The sequence below is a fragment of the Borostomias antarcticus genome (assembly GCF_949987555.1).
Source record: "Borostomias antarcticus genome assembly, chromosome: 9".
Classification (NCBI taxonomy): Eukaryota; Metazoa; Chordata; class Actinopteri; order Stomiiformes; family Stomiidae; genus Borostomias; species Borostomias antarcticus.
The window spans coordinates 17,757,619-17,779,019 of record NC_140242.1 but is presented as its reverse complement, the minus strand read 5'-3'; the positions used below and the strand labels follow the sequence as shown (position 1 = coordinate 17,779,019).

Genomic DNA, 21,401 nt, shown 5'->3' with positions numbered 1-21,401 from the left:
GGTAGACGCTCGCCGGCTAGCTCCAGGTAGCTCACTGTAATAAAAAAAAAAAAAAAAGAGTAAAAAAAAAAAAAAACTCTGGGACTGGAGATGTTTCTTAGAACACGACTTCCTCCTGAGCCTGTCCTGAAGCACAATGTCTCGTCTGGACCACCGCTGTCAACCCGGAGCAAAGACGAGAACATGGAGAAAACCAGAACAGGTCATCTTCATCAGTCTGAGGCCATCTTCATCAGTCTGCGTTGTCTAAAACCTCAGAAGAGTGGGAGGCAGCATACTTCAGACGAAAACCTCCTGAGAAACAGAGAGAGATGAAGGAAGAGACAAGGGCAGAGAGAGAGATGGAGGAGCGAGAGACGGAGAGAGAGAGGAAACGGCATCTGTGGCATCAGTGGTGTATATTATTATTATTGTTATTTATATATATATATATATATATATATGTGTGTGTATGTATGTATGTATGTATGTATGTATTTATTATATTAATATATTATATTGTTGTTGTTGTTCTTATATTATTCAGACTGATGATAAGACCTGCTGCTCTGTCTAACCTGCTGCCCCCGGCGGGAGCTTTACCTTGCTGGGGGGAGTCGAGGCAGGGCTGCTTGCAGTCCTGGGCGTAGTGCCCGCTGACCCCACAGTTGTAGCAGGACACGTTGCCGTTCTTCTTGTTGACGCTGGCTCCACCCAGCCCAGCCACAAGGCCCAGCGCAGAGGCTGGGTAGACGTGCTGGTAGAACCTCTGGCTGAACGCTGGCGCCATCTGCTGGAGGCTGTACCCGGCGGCAGCGGCCTGCACGTGGTCTGTGTGAGTGTGGCCATGCGTGTGCAGCAGGGCGGTGGCGGTGGTACCGTAGGGGGGCGGGGCCGGGGCGGAGGGGAAGAAGGGCAGCTGCTGGGCATTGGTCTGGGCCGGCGGAGTCAGGTAGCTGCTGCTGCACAGTGACGTCAGCTGGAAGAGGGGCGGGACTCCGAACATCTGGCGCGCCGCTATCTGGGCCGGGAAGAAGAATGGGGCGTGGCCTCCCGAGGCGCTGCTGCCGCCACTTCCTCCTCCGCTGCCGCAGTTGCCGCGGCAACCGCAAGCCCCGCAGCCCATAGGCTGGGGGGGCGTGGCCTGTTGTTGTTGCTGCGGCGCTTGTTGTTGCTGGGATACAGCGGGGTTGTTGGTGTTGCCCCCGGCGACCCCGCCACCACAGGTGGTGCTGTTGATGTAGGAGGCTGGGTCGCTCTGCGCCATGCTGTGGGTGAGGACGGGGCTCGGGCTTGGAGCGGGGCCTGGGGTGTGGGTGGGGACGGCCGGGGGAACCACCGCCTGCACCGTTTGCATCTGGTCAGGGGAGGGCGCCACCGCTATGGTGGGGAGGTGGGGCAGGGCGTAGTGGGCGGGCAGGCCGGAGGGCAGTGCCAGGCCCGGGTGTTTGGCGTGGCCTGGGTCTGTCAGGGCCGGACCCAGGGGCCCGGGGCCAGTGGCATCGGGGCCAGGGTAGGCGTAGGCCTGGCCGGGCGCGATCACACTGATGGCTCCCACCGGAGGCTGGTGGGCGTGGGGGGCCGTCCCTGACCCCCCCTCCGAGCCGGGCTGGAGCAGGGGGAGTGCCGTCTTGAACCTCTGGACCAGAGGCTGCAGAGCGGGGCTGCCGGGGGGGCCCTCCCCTGGAGGTGGCACTGCGGAAGGCACCAGGGGCCCCGGCGGCATCACAGGCACCCCAGCGAGGGACTTGGCATCTGGGGTGCTGGTGTAGGGAGGAGGGGGTACAGGCAGGGGCGCCTCGGAGGGCTCGGCCCCGTTGGGCATCATGTAGGGATGCATGAAGGAGAGAGGGGGAAAGTGGGGGCTGGTATCCGGGCCGGGGGGTTTGGCGCTGGGCTTGGTAGAGCTGGAGGCCAGGGGGGGTCTGGAGGTCCCTGGCTGGGGGAAGAAGGAGCCACCCTGACTGGAATCATCAGAGTGGCTGTCGGTGTCTGGAGGAGAGAGGTGGAGGAGAGAGGTTAGAGCGGTGTGTGTGTGTGTTTTTTGATCTGTACATGGACCAGGCTTTCCAAGATAAATATCTTTCTTGAAACTATTACCAGCTTTGGGTTCAGATGCAGATTGTGTGTACTTATATTTGGAAGCCTAGGTCATGTACACAAGTATGCCGGGAGTGGTCTGAACATTGCTGGCATGGGAAAAATCTAAGCTAAACAATTTGTTAAATATTTCTGTTTCAGCTGTTATAGTGTTGGCTTTTGCCGTTCTTCTGTTGCTCTGCATTGTGTATTTTTTTGTAAGCCTTGATAAGAGTTGCAGCACCATCTAAATATGAACCACGATGTTAATAGCCTTCTTGTTGTGATAGTTATTGATGAAATCACCCAACACGGGATTGGAAGCGGCGACAGATGATAGATTTATTGTACAAAGATACAATCACATGGAACACTGGGATGTTTCCCTAGTCTCTCTCTCTCCCTGCTTCTCTGCTGGCTGCGGCTGTTGCGCGAAGTCGTGGCCTTTGACTTCCCTCCCCCGCATGGTGTTATCAGAGTATCTGCCTGCTGGGAGCAGCCAATCTGTCCGGCTGAGTTGCCTACCGTTTCCAAATCTAAGTCTCACGGTTTGGTTGAGACGTTAAATAGTGCTCTCTCGGCCCACCCCCCACGCCTAGGCCTGCCCGTTGAACGGGCCTAGTGAAGCTAGATTGGTGGAGGATTGACCATACAGATGTGTCGGCTGTCACCCTAACATGATGTCTTAATCACCATTCAGTCAGTCTGGGTTGTGTGGTTTATAGTGTCCCATAGAGATGTGTCATTAATACCCCAGAGGAGAGGCCCCCCCTGTGGCCTAAGTGTGACCTCTTGACACCCACTACCCCAAACGGCCACAGCAGCAGCAGCATCAGCTGTCTCCCTCACTATCGACTACACTGTGTCCACGTGAAAACAAACAAACACATTAAATCAAATACAAAGCAGTTAGTGTTGCACGATATACCGGTACCAACGGTCTACCGCGGTGCCAAAACGTCACGGTACCAACTATACTATAAGCTCTATACAACGGTACTACCGTGGAATACGGTACTACCGTTGAACACGGCAGGGGGACAATGTTACCTCTGTTCCCAAATTCACTGGTTTCTGGAAATGAGAAGACTGGCTCGCGACACCGTTGTGCAGCTCCCAATTTGTTGGCTCTCGCACACATCTCCCAAGTCACTGGCTCGCGACACCGTTGTGACAGCTCCCAATGTGTTGGCTCGCGCACACATGCAACTCCGCAGTCACAATATTGACGTTATCTGTATGCCTGGGCGCAAGCCAGTCTTGTTCTCAGTAGGCTATCGTACTGTCAGAAGCGTTCCCTAGCTCCGAGTCCATACCATCAAATGTAACATTATTTAAGAAACAACTCGAAAAGTTTAATATGGAACTATTTTGGTTTTAAACCATATAAACAATGAAAAGCGATAGATGATGGCCGTCCGTTGTGCAGGTGATGCAGCAATGCCGTACAGGCAAAAGGAGGCAACACATCAAACTTAATAAAGCATCTACAATCTCGTCATCCAGACCTTGCACTGGAATACAGACGAGCTAATGAGGTTAGTATGACTTCATTTGTTATAACTAGCAGTGTTCTTGCCATTAGCTAATATTACAAAAATTTATGAATAAACCTCTTGGCTAAAGCGTGTGCTGCTGTTGCTAGCTAGCCAGCCAATGCTAGCCAGCTGGCTAGCTAATGAAGTAACATTAGCCTACCTGCTGTCATGTCGTCATGCACAGCTGTTGAATGAAATTTGTCATCCTCTCATTCCAACTCCAAACTCCTTAAAATAATGTGAGCTAGATTATGTAGGCTGAGACGAATCCAATGATAATCCAATGATATCCACCTCTTGACATGTGGTCATTTGATCTGGTTTTGACTTAAAGGACAATGCTCGTTTTTGACAACCTGGACCTTATTTACGACATATTATAGAGCATAGAGCATAGGCCTGTTGTGTTGTTTTTCACATGCCTCTGTAATATGATCTTTAGAAACGTCTTTAGACACGAAATAGCTTCCTCACTTGCTCCAGCACGCATGCGCACAGCGTGCTGGAGCAACGATTGCGCGCTGTGCGAATGCGTGCTGGAGCAAGTGAGGAAGCTATTTCGTTTCGAAAGACGTTTCTAAAGATCATGGCATGTGAAAACCACAACAGGCCTATACTCTATGTAAGCACAACTAGCGATTCATCAAGACAGATTGATGAAAACAACCGTTTCGCGGCAGAAAATAGATTTTTAGAAACTGCTAAGTGCCCCGACCACCGCCATTACATGGATATACTGGCTCGCGCTGGATTTTAAATTTCTTCTACATGCCTCCGAACAACACCAAAGTGATCTCGGTGAGTCTTACAAACGTCTTACATAATATGTCGTAAATAAGGACCAGGTTGTCAAAAACGAGCATTGTCCTTTAAACGAAAGTGAAAGCTAGATAAAGCATGTTGATGTCACTGCCATCAACCAAAACCCAGTGGCTCTCCGCTGACCTTTACTGGTGGTTGGTGATACTACACTTGTGTGTATACATGGCTGATTCTGTTGTTGTTAGATATGCATTTTAAATATTTAATATTAATAATATGCATAATATATTTTTACTTACCTGTAGAGTTACAATGTAATGCGTTAAATGCATGTTATTCATGCACCACTCATATAAAGTGATTACACTGTATTGTAATGTACTGTACATTGCACGTTCATAAAAATAAAAGAAAAATGTAAATGCTGCGGTATCGTGATACTACTTGGTATCGTGATACTTTGGCTGGTATAGTATCACAGGTCAAATATTGGTATCGTGACAACACTAATAGCAGTAAGACTATGTAGATATTAGAGACATTTCTCCCTAGATTCTTCAATAGGCAGCCTTGCTGTGTGGAAAAGAAGGTGCTATGTGTATCCTTGAGTGTTCTGGAACTGTCTTGCCCTATTATATTTGATTCCCTGATAGCTGTAATTTAATTTGTGGAATCAAATCAAGTATTTGTGTGTGTGTGTTGTCCCCTACCTTGGTTCTTCTCATCCTCACTGTCCAAACTCTCTCGGTGGTGCTGGGGGCTGGAGGGGGAGCTGTAGCTCTCAGACGACGTTTCTCCATCTGCGCACGCACGCACGCACGCGCACACACACACACACACACACACACACACACACACACACACACACACACACACCACTAGATCAATGGAACGATCATATTCAAATCTCTATTGCTACAGTACCCCATCCAGAGACACACCACACATTACTACACCACACGTTAGTACACCACACATTACTACACCACGTTACTACACCACACGTTAGTACACCACACATTACTACCAAGGCTCCGAACCGGTTCAAGGAACGGAAACGAAAACCGAAAACGAACGGTATTTTACGAGGAACAAAAACTGGAACGAAAACGAAATGGTCTTTAATTGTTCCAGAACTGAAATCTTTAAAACCGGTTAATAACGTTATTTTTTCGTTCTTTGTAGTAGGCCTATATAACTTAAAAATTATTTTAAAAAAGAAGAAAGCTGAGCCTTTTATGGCCGAATAGGCTAAATTAAATGTATTAAATTTGTAGCCTACATCTTGTCCTGTTTTTGTAATGTAGCCTAGGCCCCTAAATCTGTTATTTCAGTCAGGATCTTAAATGCTTGCTTAGCGAAATGAAGAGATTTAGATATTACAACAACACACCATAGCCTAGTTCAGACTAGGGATGTGCGCAGCGACTATTTTCACTGACGACTAGACGGTGGTTTTGTAACCGATTACATGACTAGTCTAAAAACAGGATTCCCAATTTTCTACAAGTGCTATTTAGAAAAATTGAGGATGTTTCTCAAACTCTGCAAGTTAAGATGCATGACTATTCTTGATGTTTCCCAACCACTCAGCGGCAGCCAATTTGCACGCGTTGCGCAGGGCTGTCACACTCTCCTTTGTTTGCCAGTGCAAAACAGTAGTTCAGCCTGTCCTTACAGCTTTTTACTTAGCAAAGATATCAATGTGATTTATTTTGTTTAATTGAAGAAGAGTAGGCTAGCCTATAGCCTGTAATGTTTCAGTAGGCTAAAACTAGATTTCACATAAAGACCGCGGATGTCAGGGAGGGCAATAACGTTCGAAGGCAAATTTATTCCAATATTGGTCCACAAAGAACGATGGAAATAATAAAGTTAAAGAACTAATAGCCTACTGTGCAAATATAATGTTTTATATGGACCTGCCTACTGTGCAAATATAATGTTTTATATGGACCTGCGTGTCTGCAATAAAGTTCCTCTATCTTTATAACCAACATTCAGCGGAAGCCAATTTTCACTCGTTGAGCATCTCGCTCCAAGTCTGGTTTGGCTAAAACACGGAATACTTTGTGACAGTTACTTGGATGTATACTAGTATGCATAAACCTATGTTTTGCAAATGTAATGGTCTGCCTCCTTCAGAGTCCTACTCGGCAATTAGGCTGTGAAAGAGAACGCGCCTCTTGGAATCTAGTCATAGCCTATTGTTGCACAGATTTCCGTCACGTCTTGACTTTCACAAACCAAATGATTAGGCTACATTAATTAATATGAGCACACTTTAGTGACAATGTGCCGTGCACCCCTGATCATTGAATAGCATAAGTTAAATTACTATAATATTAAAGACCGCGGATGTCAGACGATAGGCTACGTATTAGGCATATAGGCGCGAAATCCGGAGCTCAAAAGGAACGCAGCATAAACAATAGGGATTGCGCAGATGAATGAATGAGGTGACTAATTATTTATAAATAACATAAAACATAAAACAAAATAAAAACAAACAATAGGCCTAGAGGCGCAGAATAAAATAGCTTGCAGCAACAGTACAAGAAAATATTTTTTAAAGGATGATGAGCTATGATGATGACTTAAGATAGACCTGCGCATAGTTTACGGTGTGGATTAAGAGCATACGGGAATAGGACCAATGTTGCGTATTTCTTGTAAAATAATCAACAAGGCTACACTACAGCACACATCACCAAGGCTAATATTGTTGGCAATAAGGCCACCACAACCCTAGACTTGTTGATTAGGTTATAGCCTACCTTACAAGAAATACTGTAGGCCTATAGAGTCTTAATAGGCTAACTCCCCCGGAACGGTGAACGGAACGTTATTTTTCGTTCTTAACCGGTTCAGGAACGCTATGTTGGTGGCGGGACACGAGAACGGAAACGTTAAATATGCTGGTTCTGCTCGGAGCGAACCGATTGAATAATTTCGTTTTTAAGCCCTGATTACTACACCACGTTACTACACCACACATTACTACACCACACGATACTACACCACACATTACTACACCACACATTACTAAACTGCACATTACTACACCACACACTATACCACGCGTTACTACACCCCACGTTAGTACACCACTCATTACTACACCACACACATTACTACATCACACACTACTACACCACACACTACTACACCAAACACTACTACACCACACACTACTAGACCACACACTACTAAACCACACACTACTACACTACATGTTGCTGCACCACACATTACTACACCACACCACACATTACAACACCACACATTACTACACCACACATTACTACACCCATTACTCCACCACACACTACTACTCCACACGTTACTACACCACACACATTACTACACCACATTACTACACCCATAGGCGATTTTACCCTCTGAGAGTAGGGGGGGCAACATTTTGACGTGAGAAAAAAAAAAAAAAACTGTTCTGCCGTCTCGTCCCATCTATTTACAAAGAATACCAGTTGTGAAGTGATGTTGCTAGTGCTAGTGCTAGCTCCGATAGCCTCTGGAGCACTTCTGCATTCGATTGCACCTGCTGCGCTGTCATTTCGAGTGGTAGCTTCTTCATTAGCATTGCCAGATTTTATTTTATTTTATGAAGAAGTGGTAAATTGTTTTTATAGCTCTTTTTGCCATTATGAGCAGGTTGGCTAGTTGTAGCTTGTTGAGCACTGAGCAGTACAGTCAGATCTCATTTTTTTCGACGGACGAGTTGTGCCATTAGTGGATTATGAATATATATATATTTTTAAAGGTAGCCTAGTTTAAGTAATAAATACACTTTTAAAATTAATGATGATCTAACACAAACTGGTACAAACCACAATTATGTATTTAATAATTGTGTTAATTAGTAAAAAAAAAAAAAAAAGTTTTTTTTTTTTTTTTTTTTAAGAATCTGAGCAGAGTTGGGCTGTCCAATCGGGGGGGGCACTTGCCCCCCCTATAAAATCGCCAATGACTACACCACCCCATCCACATTACTGTACCACACACATTACTACACCAGACCACACACATTACTACACCACACCATCCATATTACTAGACCACACATTACTACACCACAAACATTACTAAAACACACATTACTACACCACACGTTACTACACTACGCATTACTACACCACACATTACTACACCACACATTACTACACCACATATAACTAAACCACGCATTACTACGCCACACGCATTACTACACCACACATTACTACATCACACACATTACTACACCACACATTACTACACTACACCATGCACAGAGACAAACCACTAAATGGATAGAGAGCAAAAGAAAGACCTGCTAACGATCTTGTTTGAGTGTCAAAGCCCTAGAAGGTGAAGTACTTCTAAAAGTTCTCATACCTCAGCGAGCTGAGTAGTTCAGAGTGAGGAGCTGCTGTCTTCTAAAACTCTACACTGCTCCCTTGTGGTTCAATGAACCACAGGATGAATGTGATAAGACTCAATATCTTCAAGACCACAAGCAACCCTGTGGTGGACCTGTGTGTCTGTGTGTCCAAACCCACCTTTCCTGTCTGGCTGTCTCCCTCCACGTGACAAAGGTGGCGCTATGCTCCCATTGGCCAGATAGGAAGCTCTCCCTTCTGCCTTCTTCCCCTTCTCCCTGAGAGAGAGAGAGAGAGAGAGAAGGAGGGATGGAAGAGAGAGGAAGATGACAGCATTACAGAGGACATAGGAAGGGGCAACTAAGGGCTGACAGACTGTCCAATAGATGACAGGGAGTAGCATGCTAACCATTGCTAACATGTTAGCATAACATTGTGCCCTTTATAATCATTTGAGTGGTACCGGGAAGACAATGCTAATGCTAAGCTAACTTCTACTGGTAACACGTTAGCATAGTGCAATATGCAGGGCAGGCTGACAGCAGGCACTCACACAGCAGCTTCCTGTCAGGCCAGAGTCTGCTGGAGGCCTGGCTGTGCTGCCAAGGAACACAGCCTGTCTATATACACACACACCACACACGGCACCTGAGAGCCCAGCAACTTCATTCTGCCTGGGGACGTTTGTGTGTGTGTGTGTGTGTGTGTGTGTGTGTGTGTGTGTGTGTGTGTGAGGGAAGTGTGTGATCAACTTTCCTCCCTCAGTAGCACCATGACACCAGATCATACACACGGAGCAGTGTGGATGACTCCCTGTATTAATAAGGAAGTGTCAGAGCAAACAGGAAGTGCTGAGACAGTTCTCATGTGTAACTCATCTGACACTTCCTTCTTCGGATGTGGCTGGTCTTTTTCCAGTAGATTTCTTTGTTTGCCTTTGACATTAGCTTTTTGGTCATTCTAGGAGGAGCTGTCTGAGGCACGCCAGGTGCGTTGGTGTCTCAGCCCTCCATGCTGCAGACTCTGCCCACCAGGGGCCGGGATGATGCACTGACATAAGCAGCTTTGTGACGTCATCAATTCCTGTTGCTGCTGACCTGTCTGGTCCCAGTGGACGGGACTTGTTCTTGCTCCTCCTCTTCTCCTCCTGCTGACAAAGAGAGACAAGTATGATCAGACCAGGATAGACATACGACAAGACCAGGAGATATATGACCAGACCAGGAAAGACATATGACCAGACCAGGAGAGACATACGATCAGACCAGGAGAGACATATGACCAGACCAGGAGAGACAGACCAGGAGAGATATGTATGACCAGGCCAGGAGAGACAAAGGAGAGACCTGTATGATCATCAGGCAAGGAGATATGCCATGACAATGGGTACAATTTAAAACAAATTGTTCAGGTAACAGAATGTCACACCACCAACCAGGAGTTCTGACAGGTGTCACACATTTTACATTCCAGACCATTCTGGCACAGGGGAGAACAGATGTGAATGTGAACCAGCAAGTCTAAAATACTAGTGAACATCATACCAGTAGGTTTCAGTTTCAGCTCCCCATACAGCTGGGTGTTTGTTTGTTTGTTTATATCTCATGCTGTTAATCAGCTGGGCGGAATGTCATTCAGAGCATTGTTACATAATATGTCTAGTTTACTATACAGTCACATGACCAGGCAGGGCTGGACTCTCACCCTGACCTCCAGCTAGGGAGGGGGTCAAAGGTAGCTCAGTTTCACCTTCTCTGATAGCAGCCAGTCATGCAGGCTACACCTGCTGAGCTCAACAGGCCTATGTGTGTCACTTTAGAGGCATATTTCACACATATGCATGTCTATGTCACCCGCACACAAACACACAAACAAACACACACACATACAACCCTGTGTTCAGACTCAGCATGCAGGAGACCCTCACATTCCACACACACATACGGTATCTGAAACTACCATTACATCCCATCACTACTATGGCCAGACACACTTTCTCTATGAATATGACATGAGGGTTATTTATACATTAATACATCTTTATATGTGGTATATAAATATATATGTCTAGCTGTTAGAGTATACATGTCTAGCTGTACTGTGTATACATGTCTAACTGTACTGTGTAAACATGTCTAACTGTACTGTGTATAGATGTCTAGCTGTACTGTGTATACATGTCTAACTGTACTGTGTATACATGTCTAGCTGTACTGTGTATACATGTCTAACTGTACTGTGTAGTGTTGACCCGTTAAGAGAGCGTCCGCATGAGGCCACATCAAGGGGCGCTGCTGAAAGAATGTGCTTTGTCAGCAGAGTACACACATGCTCTGACTGATGTCACTAAAGCCAGGGGAGACACACTCACCCTTCTCTCTCTCTCTCTGTCTCTCTCTCTCACACACTCTCACACACTCACACACACTCTCTGACTGATGTCACTAAAGCCAGGGGAGAAATACCCTGCACCACTCCGTGTGTGACTGATACGCGCACACACCCAGTCCTCATACACTAGCGTAGTTCATACACTAGCCTAGTTCATACACAACCCTAGTTCATACACTACCCTAGTTCATACACTACCCTTGTTCATACACTATTCCAGTTCATACACAACCCTAGTTCATACACAACCCTAGTTCATACACTAGCCTAGTTCAAACACAACCCACGTTCATACACAACCCTAGTTCATACACAACCCTAGTTCATACACAACCCTCGTTCATACACAACTCTCGTTCATACACTAGCCTCGCGTCACCAGTCTCTCCTCGGGGAGAAGAGCCTGGTATCTATTTACTTCACTGCCTTAAGCCCGCCCCATCATCCGGCTCGAGCCTGTAGAGCCCGCCTCCAACATCCGCTTGCTTTATTTTTCCTTAACCGGTAGTTCTCCTCGCATCTTCTTTTACAATTTTCGGCGGTGTTATGCCTGGTGATGCCATTGCGAATGTTATCTACTCGAAACTTCACCATGTGCAGCCTACAGTAAAAACATTACAATAACTGTTCTTCCGGTCCAGACCGGATGATTATGTGATGCGTCATCGCGCTTCCGCTCTAGACCGGCGAAACAACACCGAACGAGAAAGGCCCCAGACTATCATACACTAGCCTAGTTCATACACAACCCTCGTTCATAAACAACCCTAGTTCATACACTATCCTAGTTCATACACAACCCTAGTTCATACAATACCCTAGTTCATACACAACCCTAGTTCATACACAACCCTAGTTCATACACAACCCTAGTTCATACATGTCTCTAAACATATTTATTTCAAGTTGGAACACGGCCCTAAAACCAGGCCAGGTCCAGCCTGGCTTATGTGCGTTGCTGGCTTGTTTCTGTTCAGGACTGGAGTAGGCTACTGTGAGTGAGGTGACTAATTATTTAAATCTTTTTTATTTTATCTTTTTATTTTATTTTTTTATCAAATCATATTCTATTTAGTTTAGCTGACTAGTATTTCGTACACGATTAGCAGAAGCTGTGCCATATAATCGGACTATCTGCATCCCTATCATACACAATCCTAGTCCATACACTACTCTAGTTCATACACAACCCTAGTAGTGTCCTCATATTCAAGTCCTTACACTCAAACCTACATAGTTCATATACAACCCTAGTTCCCTAGTTCCCACACGTCGATAATTAGACATCACTCTGACTGACAACATGCAGCTAGTGGCCGGTACTCATAGGACTTCATCGAATTAGAATGAATAGAAGTGGAATGACTGGAAGCAGATTGTGTAGAGAGGTCAGGACAGGGGTCAGGACAGAGGTCAGACTGTGCAGAGAGGGCAGGACAGGGGTCAGAGGTCACACTGTGTAGAGAGGTCAGGGTCAGAGGTCATACAATGTAGAGAGGTCAGGTCAGGGTCAGAGGTCAGACTCACCTGCTCCGGGCCTTGCAGCAGCCCTGCTTCCTGGGGCGTCTTCAGAGAGCAGTTCCTCTTCCTCCACTCCGCCTGGCCGTTCAGCTCCGCCCCGTGGCCCGCCCTCCAACTCTCCCCCTGGGAACCTTTGGCACTCGAGACACTGTTGGAGTGGGGAAGAATTAGATGGGTGCACATGGCTTGGGGTCAGTGATGGGGTGTAATCCAGTAGTGTTTAGGGGCCACCTCCCCTTGTGTCCTTCACTTAACTGACTAGTAAAGGTCTGGATAAGCAGGGAGTGAATAGCGGCCATATTGCTTACTCCTGTCCAGGAGTGTACAGTGTAGTGCAGAGGACTGAGGGATTTAGGGACCAGAGAGGAGAATCATACACACCCTAGACTGGGGCTCCGACTCCCATGCTTCTTCCTGTGTCCTTGAACATAGGGTTCGCCATCTGAGGAGAGAGGGAGGGAAGGAGGGAAGCAAATGAAGAAAAAAAGGGACGGGGAGAGAAAAGCAGAGAGAGAAAGAGAGAGAGAGAGAGAGAGAGAGAGAGAGAGAGACAACAGTAATTCAGTTCATTGGTGTTCTCAAACTACATTCTTCCAAAGTGAATTACATAACCTGACCACATGACTCTAGCTACCTGCAGCACACTAATATGAAAATAATTGGTTTAAACTAAGCTTACAGAGTTGTGTCAACAGTGCACACCCAGACAGACCAGCCTATAGCACAATGCATGTTTTGTTGGCAGCCTCCAGAAACTAGGCCAACACCAAGCATGCTGAAGCTCTGGTAGTGTCCTTGAGAAAGAGAGCTAGACAGTCTGAAGGAGACAGTTTCTCTCTCTCTCCCCCTTCTCTCTCTCTCTACTCCTACATAAGTCTGCTCTGCCAGCTGGATGATACACCAGGCTGATGACGAGATAGACACTTGTTAGTTTACTGTTTAGTATTATGATTGGAAGCTTTGAGAAAAAATGCAATTTAGCATCGCAATGTCTGGGTAGTGCAGGCTTTGAGATGGCCGGACTGTGATAGAGGCTAGCATTAGCACGGCTAAAGCTAGCATTAGCAAAAGCTAGGCCTATGATGATGATTAGCCCTCGACCCGCAGCACGGACAGACTGGCAAATACAGTCCTGAAATGGAAGGGTGGGAAGCAAAAAAAAAGAGGGACGGGGAAAGAAAGGCAGAGAGAGAGAGAGAGAGAAAGGCAGAGAGAGATAAGGCTTTTCAAACTTCCTCCCAAAGCAAACAGGAAGAGTAGGCCAGCTAGCTACTGTGTCAGTGAGCCAGCTAGCTAGCGTGTTAGTGAGCCAGCTAGCTAGTGTGTTAGTGAGCCAGCTAGCTATTGTGTCCGTGAGCCGGCTAGCTAGTGTGTTAGTGAGCCGGCTAGCTAGTGTGTTAGTGAGTCAGCTAGTGACCATGTTAGTGAACCAGCTAGGTAGCGTGTTAGTGAGCCAGCTAGCTAGCATGTTAGTGAGCCAGCTATGTAGCGTGTTAGTGAGCCAGCCTCTAGGAGGATTTCCATATTCCCTGTGGAAGCCAACCAGAGGAAGTCACACATATCCCTCCCTCATGTGGAAAACACATGAATCAATACCCAGTGCCGGTGACAGGGGGACAGGGCCCAGTGTCAGATGCCACATGTGGGTGAGCTGAAACCTCTGCATAGTTCTCTGACAGAGGGATTCCTGCTTCCACTCAGGAGGTTACTGATATACAGTAGCTAACAGGTACAACAACAGCCTTACTGGATTACAACTGCAAAGTAGAGCCCGACCGATAGGGATTTTTGTGATCGATACCGATAACCGATTATAGAGCGTGGATAACCGATATGCAGCCGATATAGTGAATTTTTGAGCTGGAATCAAAACTGGCCTTTTTCTGTGTGGATTGTGCAAAGATTTTGCACCGATATGATTATGCAAAGGTACAGTCCCAGTGACAGTAGTACACAGACAGCTGCTTTCTTAAACCAATGACTTTAAGTTTATTCAAAACTTAAGAAAAGTAGTAGTGGAAGTGGAGTGACACAGACAACAATAATACCAGCACCATTGGCATCACAGTTTGGCATATAAACAAAAATAAAATAAATATTGTAGCAGGCTAGCAGCTAAATAGTACTGTAAGTAGTGTAAAATAAAGCATTACACTAGGGTTTAACAGACCCAAGACGTACTTTTTGCATATATTTTATTTTTCCTATCGGCGTGTATCGGAAGACATTTTACCGATACCGATATGACCCGAAATGGCCAAATGAGGCCATATCGGGTACCGATATATCGGTGACCGATAATCGGTCGGCCTCTACTGCAAAGCAAAACAGTGCTTCTGTGAAGAGATTGTAGGGGTTTGACAACTGCGAACTGGGTTAGGGTATCGATACATTTGGAGTTAGAATTAGGGTTAGGGATAGTTGGTGTGTTTTGGATTGTTGTTTGGGCTAAAGAGATTAAGGGTTAGAGGAAGTTGGCTGGCTCTGTGTGTGTGTGTGTGTGGACTGTGCCAAAGCGCTTTACAATGGCCTTTTATTCACCCATTCAAATACACATTCACACACCAATGGTGGCAGCTGCCATGCAAGGTGCTAGCCTGCTCATTGGGAGCAATTTCAAGTTCAGTGTCTCACCGAAGGACACTTCGACATGTGGACAGGAGGAGCTAGAAATCGAATGGCAACTCTACGATCATTGGATGACCCGTTCTACCTCCTGAGCCACAGCCACCCTGTGTGTGTGTGTGTGTAGCGGCAGGCGCGGGGTCATACACACCTTCCTCCTGGCTGGAAGCCTCTGAGCAGTCCTCCTTGTAGGACCCCAGCGGGACATGGCTACCTGGAGACACACACTCAGAAATGAGTCACCTCAACACCTCAGCAGCACCTCAATGGCACCTCAACACCTCAGCAGCACCTCAGCAGAACCTCAATACTCCAGCAGCACCTCAACATCAACACCTCAGGAGCATCTCAACATCAACACTTCAACATCTCAGCAGCACCTCAACAGCACCTGACCTCAACACCTCAGCAGCACCTCAACACCAACACCTTAGCAGCACCTCAACATCTCAGCAGCACCTCAACATCAACACATCAGCAGCACCTCAACACCTTGACAGCACCGCAACACCTCAGCAGCACCTTAACACTTCAGCAGCACCCCAACATCAACACCTCAACATTTCAGCAACACCTCAGCAGCACCTCAACATCTCAAGAGCACCTCAACATCAACACCGCAACATCTCAGCAGCCCCTCAACACAAACACCTCAGCAGCACCTCAACATCAACACCTCAGCAGCACCTCTACATCTCGAAGGACTTTGTTTTCAGGCAGACACAACGACTCTCAGAAAGACAAGGACACCCCTCTGGTTACCAGTCACCCTCAGGCTCTCAGTCTCCCCTACATGCTCTATTACCGTACCTGCTCTCCTCGTGTGTGTGTGTGTGTGTGTGTGTGTGTGTGTGTGTATGTGTGTGTGTGATACCCGTCAGTCCCAGTGTCATCTGGCTCTCTGAACTCTGTATAGTGTACACATGCACGCACACACACGCATATGCACACACACCATATCCCTTCACCCATCACCTTTCTCTCAGGTCAGCTGAGGTTACAGAGAGAGGTCTGAGGTGAGGGCTGTGGGCAGGTCTGCTGTAAGGCTGTCTTCTGGAATACAACACAGCCTGACGTCTCTCCTCCCCTCAGAGCTGACACCCCCCTGGTGTCTCTCCTCACTCCTTCACTATGACTCTCTCTCTCTTCCACTCACTCCTTCACCATGTCATTTTCTCAGATTCTGATCTTTATTTTAGCCAAGTAGGCTTTCACCTACGAGGAATTAGCCTTGCTCTTTTGGTGCATGACAATAAACAATAATAATAAACAGGGTGAGAACAAGACAGGACAGTGCAAAATACAATAACAAAGTAAAAAAATATAATCTACAATACAATGTACAATACAATATACAATATAATCTACAAACACGTACAAACTAAACAATGTCAGGGGTCTTGTGCCTTGTTGGTGAGGGCAGTTGCAGTTGGAAAGAAACTCTTTCTCCCTCTCTCTCCATCTGTCCACCAGTGGTTCTCCAGGGATAGTCAAATAGTCAAACCGTCTGCTCTTCCCCTCTAATAAAACCTTTGACAGCCTCTCCGGCGCATGATGACCACAGACCAGATCCCCTCTCCTCCTCCTCCTCTCCTCCATCTCCTCTCCACCACCATCAGAGGGAAGGAAATTTCATTTTGCTCCTGGAACATTTACTTTTAAAACGATTTTAAAGCGCAGTAAAAGACTGGGGAGCTCAGGAGCATTCCAACATACACACTCAGCAATACCAGGCTTTTAACAGAGGGGTCAGGGAGTAGAGGGTAGCCAGCCAGGCTGGGAGGTATAAAAAGAGGGGGGTATTAATGGAGGGGGTATTAACAGTGGGGGGGGGGAGATTTACGGAGGGGGGTATTAACGGAGGGGGGTATTAACAGAGGGGGGTATTAACAGAGGGTGGTATTAACAGAGGGTGGTATTAACAGAGGGTGGTATTAACAGCGGGGGTATTAACGGAGAGGGGTATTAAGGGGGGGGGGGTATTAACAGAGGGGGGTATTAACAGAGGGAGGTATTAACAGATGGAGCTTTAACGGAGGGGGTTTTAATGGAGGGGGGTATTAACAGAGGGGGGTATTAACATGAGGGGGCTATTAACAGAGGGAGGTATTAACAGAGGGAGGTATTAAAGGACAATGCTCGTTTTTGACAACCTGGACCTTATTTACGACATATTATAAGACGTTTGACTCACCGAGATCACTTTGGTGTAGTTCGGAGGCCTGTAGAAGAAATGTAAAATCCAGCGCGAGCCAGTATATCCATGTAATGGCGGTGATCGGGGCAACGAGAATGCAGCTTCTAAAAATCTATTTTCTGCCGCGAAACGGTTGTTTTCATCAATCTGTCTGTATGAATCGCTAGTTGTGCTTACATAGAGCATAACTGTTGTGGTTTTCACATGCCATGATCTTTAGAAACGTCTTTCGAAACGAAATAGCTTCCTCACTTTCTCCAGCACTAATGCGCACAGCGCGCAATCGTTGCTCCAGCACACTGTGCGCATGCGTGCTGGAGCAAGTGAGGAAGCTATTTCGTGTCTAACGACGTTTCTAAAGATCATATTACAGAGGCATGGGAAATACCACAACAGGCCTATGCTCTCTATGTAAGCACAACTAGCGATTCATACAGACAGATTGATGAAAACAACAGTTTCGCGGCAGAAAATAGATTTTTAGAAGCTGCATTCTCGTTGCCCCGATCACCGCCATTACATGGATATACTGGCTCGCGTTGGATTTTACATTTCTTCTACAGGCCTCCGAACTACACCAAAGTGATCTCGGTGAGTCAAACGTCTTATAATATGTCCTAAATTAGGTCCAGGTTGTCAAAAACGAGCATTGTCCTTTAACAGAGGGAGGTATTAACAGAGGAGGGTATTAACAGAGGGAGGTATTAACAGAGGGGGGTATTAACAGAGGGGTCAGGGAGTAGAGGAGTAGCCAGCAGGGCTGGGGGATATTACCAGAGGGGGGTATTAACAGAGGGAAGTATTAACGGAGGAGGGTATTAACAGAGGGTGATATTAACAGACAGGTAGACAGCAGGTCTGGGGGTGGGTGTGAGAGGAGGCCTAGCAGGAAAGACAGAATGTGTGAAGGACCCCGTTCTTATTCTCTACAGTCGGCTCTGATCAAAAGCAGCTGAATATCATTCCTCACAATGTGGATGGTGAAGCCTGTTTATATGGTGAAGGCTGTTTTAGATATTGTACCGACATATCCAACTGCTGCAGTACATCAGTCTGAGAAACCACCTGGACAGTTTGAATCCCACTGACCTCCCCCCTACCCTCGCTGGCCACACCTACAGGTTTGCTCAGTCACCATCTGTCCAATCAGCTTTCTGGTGTACCAATCAGATTTCTCTATATGGCCTTCCTCATGAGAGATTGTGGACCCCTAGCCACGCCCCTTTGTCACTAGCCTCAACCAGCAGCCCTGTTGTTGTTGGGTCTTTCAAGGCACCAATCTTACTACACACACATGCCCAAACACGCACACACGCAAGCACACACACACACACACACACACACACACACACACACACACACAGAGGACTTACATCTGCTGCACAGTGGGCTGGAAGAGTAGGAGGAGTCACAGCGAAAGAAGCTGCAGATCTCCCTGGTCTGCCTGAAGGCCTGTGGAGCAGAGAGGAGCTTCTCCCTGGGAGGGGGCAGAAGGAGAGAGCAAGAGACAGATATATATAGAGAGAGGCAGAGGTAGAGAGGGAGAGAGAGAAGAGAGAGATCGTTATTTCACCATACAAAGATCTTTTCAGATCGCAAAGACCTGCTCAAACCCATCTGTATGCGTTAAACTGAACAAGAGAGTGAGAAAGAGGAGAGAACAAACAAACACAAGCCCTGATACACGGCATGTTCCAGTCCCAGTCAGACGTTAAGAGAGCTGACCTACATCTGGAGTAGGACTGGAGGTCAGAGTTCAGCTGACCTACATCTGGAGCAGGCCTCACGTTCAGAGCTCTGCCTCTCTCTGGAACGCCAGTCCACTCCTGAGTTTGCAACTTATAGCTTGTTGCCACACAACTTGTAAACGGCCAATATTTGATCTGCTCCGGTAGCAGATAGACAGATAAACTGCACTGCTGTCGTAGTGCAGCGAAGCGGGCTGACATGTCCAATGGAAAATAGTCTCATTTCTGACTGCAGAAGCCGGAAGGGCAGTCAGACTCCAACAGCAGTTAGTTTAGACTAGGGAGTGAGCAGACACTCACTGCAGCTATGCTTTTCAACGACAATGTATTTGAATAGAGCCTAAACAAATGAGCTATAGACACTCAATGGTGAATCTCAGGGTTCTTCTACATCAGGTTTTCTGGTTACAGTGTAAACTGGCTAGCGAGGTTTCCTAGCCAGGGTGGTATGACCACCTGCATGGACCAGCAGGAACAACAGAGGACCTGCCCTTTCGCTCAGTGAAACATTAACGACCAAACACACCTGTGCGTGTGTGTTCATAGGGTGAGTTTTGTAATTAAGAGCAGCCTCTTACCCAGGCTTACCGAAACACCAGTGGGCATTAGTTAAAGGCTCAATATTGACATCTCACCGTGGTAAGTGCCTACACACCCACTTTACCATCTCGGGATGAAGAGAAGGATCATTTCTATAAGGCACTTGATAATATACTCAATCACATCCCGAGGAATGTGATTGAGTACTTCAATGGCCTGTGCACTTCAACCCCTTGCTCAACCAGGCCGCCCCAATGGACCCATCTGTACTCACAGAGCTTCCTGACTAGCCCACCTTGTCAGATCTAAACCTCTCACCAACCTTCAAAGAAATCCTGCATGCAGTCAGAACCCTGAAAAACAATTAAACCCCTGGACCCGACAGCATTCCCACTGAAATCCTTAAGGAAGGAGGCTACATCTGCACACGGACTCTGCACCTCTACATCCTAGAGGTGTGGAGACAAGAGTGTGTTCCCCAACAGTGGAAATAAGGAGACAAATCCATCTGCTCCAACAATAGGGGTATCTCCTTGTTGGCCATTACTGGAAAGGTCCTAGCAAAGGCTATGCTTCAGACTCACATCCACAATAGCCGAACAGATCACACCAGTCGCAATTCGGTTTCAGAAAGGATAGATGGACAGTCGACATGATATTTGTCACGTCAACTTCAGGAGAAATGCAGGGAACAGCACAAGGACTTAGTTCATCGCCTTCATAGACCTGTCAAAGGCATTTGACACAGTGAACAGGGATCTGTTGTGGCAAGTCCTGAAGAAATTTGGGTGTACACCCAAATTCCTCTCCATCCTTGGTCAATTCCATTCCGGAATGATGGCCCGGGTGGTAGTGGGCAGGCACAGCTCTGAACCGTTTGGAGTGCAGACTGGATTATGGATGTGAGACATGGACCATCTATCGCCACCTCCGCAGAAGTCTGGAGACCTACCATGTTAGATGTCTCAAGAAGATCCTCGGCATCACATGGAACCACAGAGTGCCACACACAGAGGTGCTTGAACAGGCAGGCAACTGCAGCGTGGAGTCTACCCTGAACCAACCAGCCACAGACTCCTGTGCAAATTCTCTATGGGCAATTGCGTCTTTGCCAATGCACTGCTGGTGGGCAGAAGAAGCGATATAAGGACCAAATAAAGACCACCCTGAAGAGATGTCAGATCAACCCCTCTTCCTTGGAGGAACTTGCTTCCTGCCGCAGCCTCTGGCGCTCTCGCTCCTCGCAAAGAGTGGAAAATCTGGAACAGCAGCGTACACAACAACGCACAGCAGAGCCTGCAAAGAGCCCTGCTCCACCCAGCACCACTTTCACATGCCCGGTCTGCAGCCGCAACTGTGGATCCAGGATTGGACTTGGCCACTTATAAATAGGAGAATATGGTCATCATCGGATGGGGCGGCTGTAGCTCAGGAGGTAGAGCGGGTCGTCCAATGATTGCAGGGTCGACGGTTCGAATCCCACCTCCTCCTGTCCAAGACACTGAGCCCAAAATTGCTCCCAATGAGCAGGCTAGCGACCTTGCATGACAGCTGCAGCTATTGGTGTGTGAACATGTGTGTGAATGGGAATTGTAAAGAGCTTTGGATAAAAGCGCTATACAAGTGCAGTCCATTTACC

At 47.0% G+C, this 21,401-nt stretch overlaps 2 protein-coding genes across 2 annotated transcripts in view; both read right to left on the bottom strand.

Annotated features, from left to right (window-relative positions):
• Window positions 1-118: 118 nt before the first annotated feature.
• On the bottom strand, window positions 119-1,346 carry LOC311313227 (zinc finger CCHC domain-containing protein 2-like). Its single transcript, XM_084443322.1, has 2 exons — window positions 583-1,346; window positions 119-294 (listed from the first exon to the last, which is right to left on the bottom strand). Exons 1-2 carry the CDS (start codon window positions 1,334-1,336, stop codon window positions 233-235), a joined length of 816 nt encoding a protein of 271 aa, XP_084299448.1. The 5' UTR covers window positions 1,337-1,346; the 3' UTR covers window positions 119-232.
• LOC311312856 (zinc finger CCHC domain-containing protein 2-like) overlaps window positions 1,341-21,401 on the bottom strand; it is a gene marked incomplete at both ends in the record, with an annotated part of 80,806 nt that continues 60,745 nt past the window's right edge. Inside the window, 9 exons of the mRNA XM_084442863.1 lie at window positions 1,341-1,359; window positions 1,410-1,971; window positions 5,069-5,158; window positions 9,281-9,360; window positions 9,838-9,890; window positions 12,659-12,800; window positions 13,034-13,094; window positions 15,429-15,491; window positions 18,848-18,951. Of these exons, the coding sequence (XP_084298989.1) occupies window positions 1,341-1,359; window positions 1,410-1,971; window positions 5,069-5,158; window positions 9,281-9,360; window positions 9,838-9,890; window positions 12,659-12,800; window positions 13,034-13,094; window positions 15,429-15,491; window positions 18,848-18,951 (1,174 nt within the window). The remainder of the gene's footprint in view (window positions 1,360-1,409; window positions 1,972-5,068; window positions 5,159-9,280; window positions 9,361-9,837; window positions 9,891-12,658; window positions 12,801-13,033; window positions 13,095-15,428; window positions 15,492-18,847; window positions 18,952-21,401) is intronic.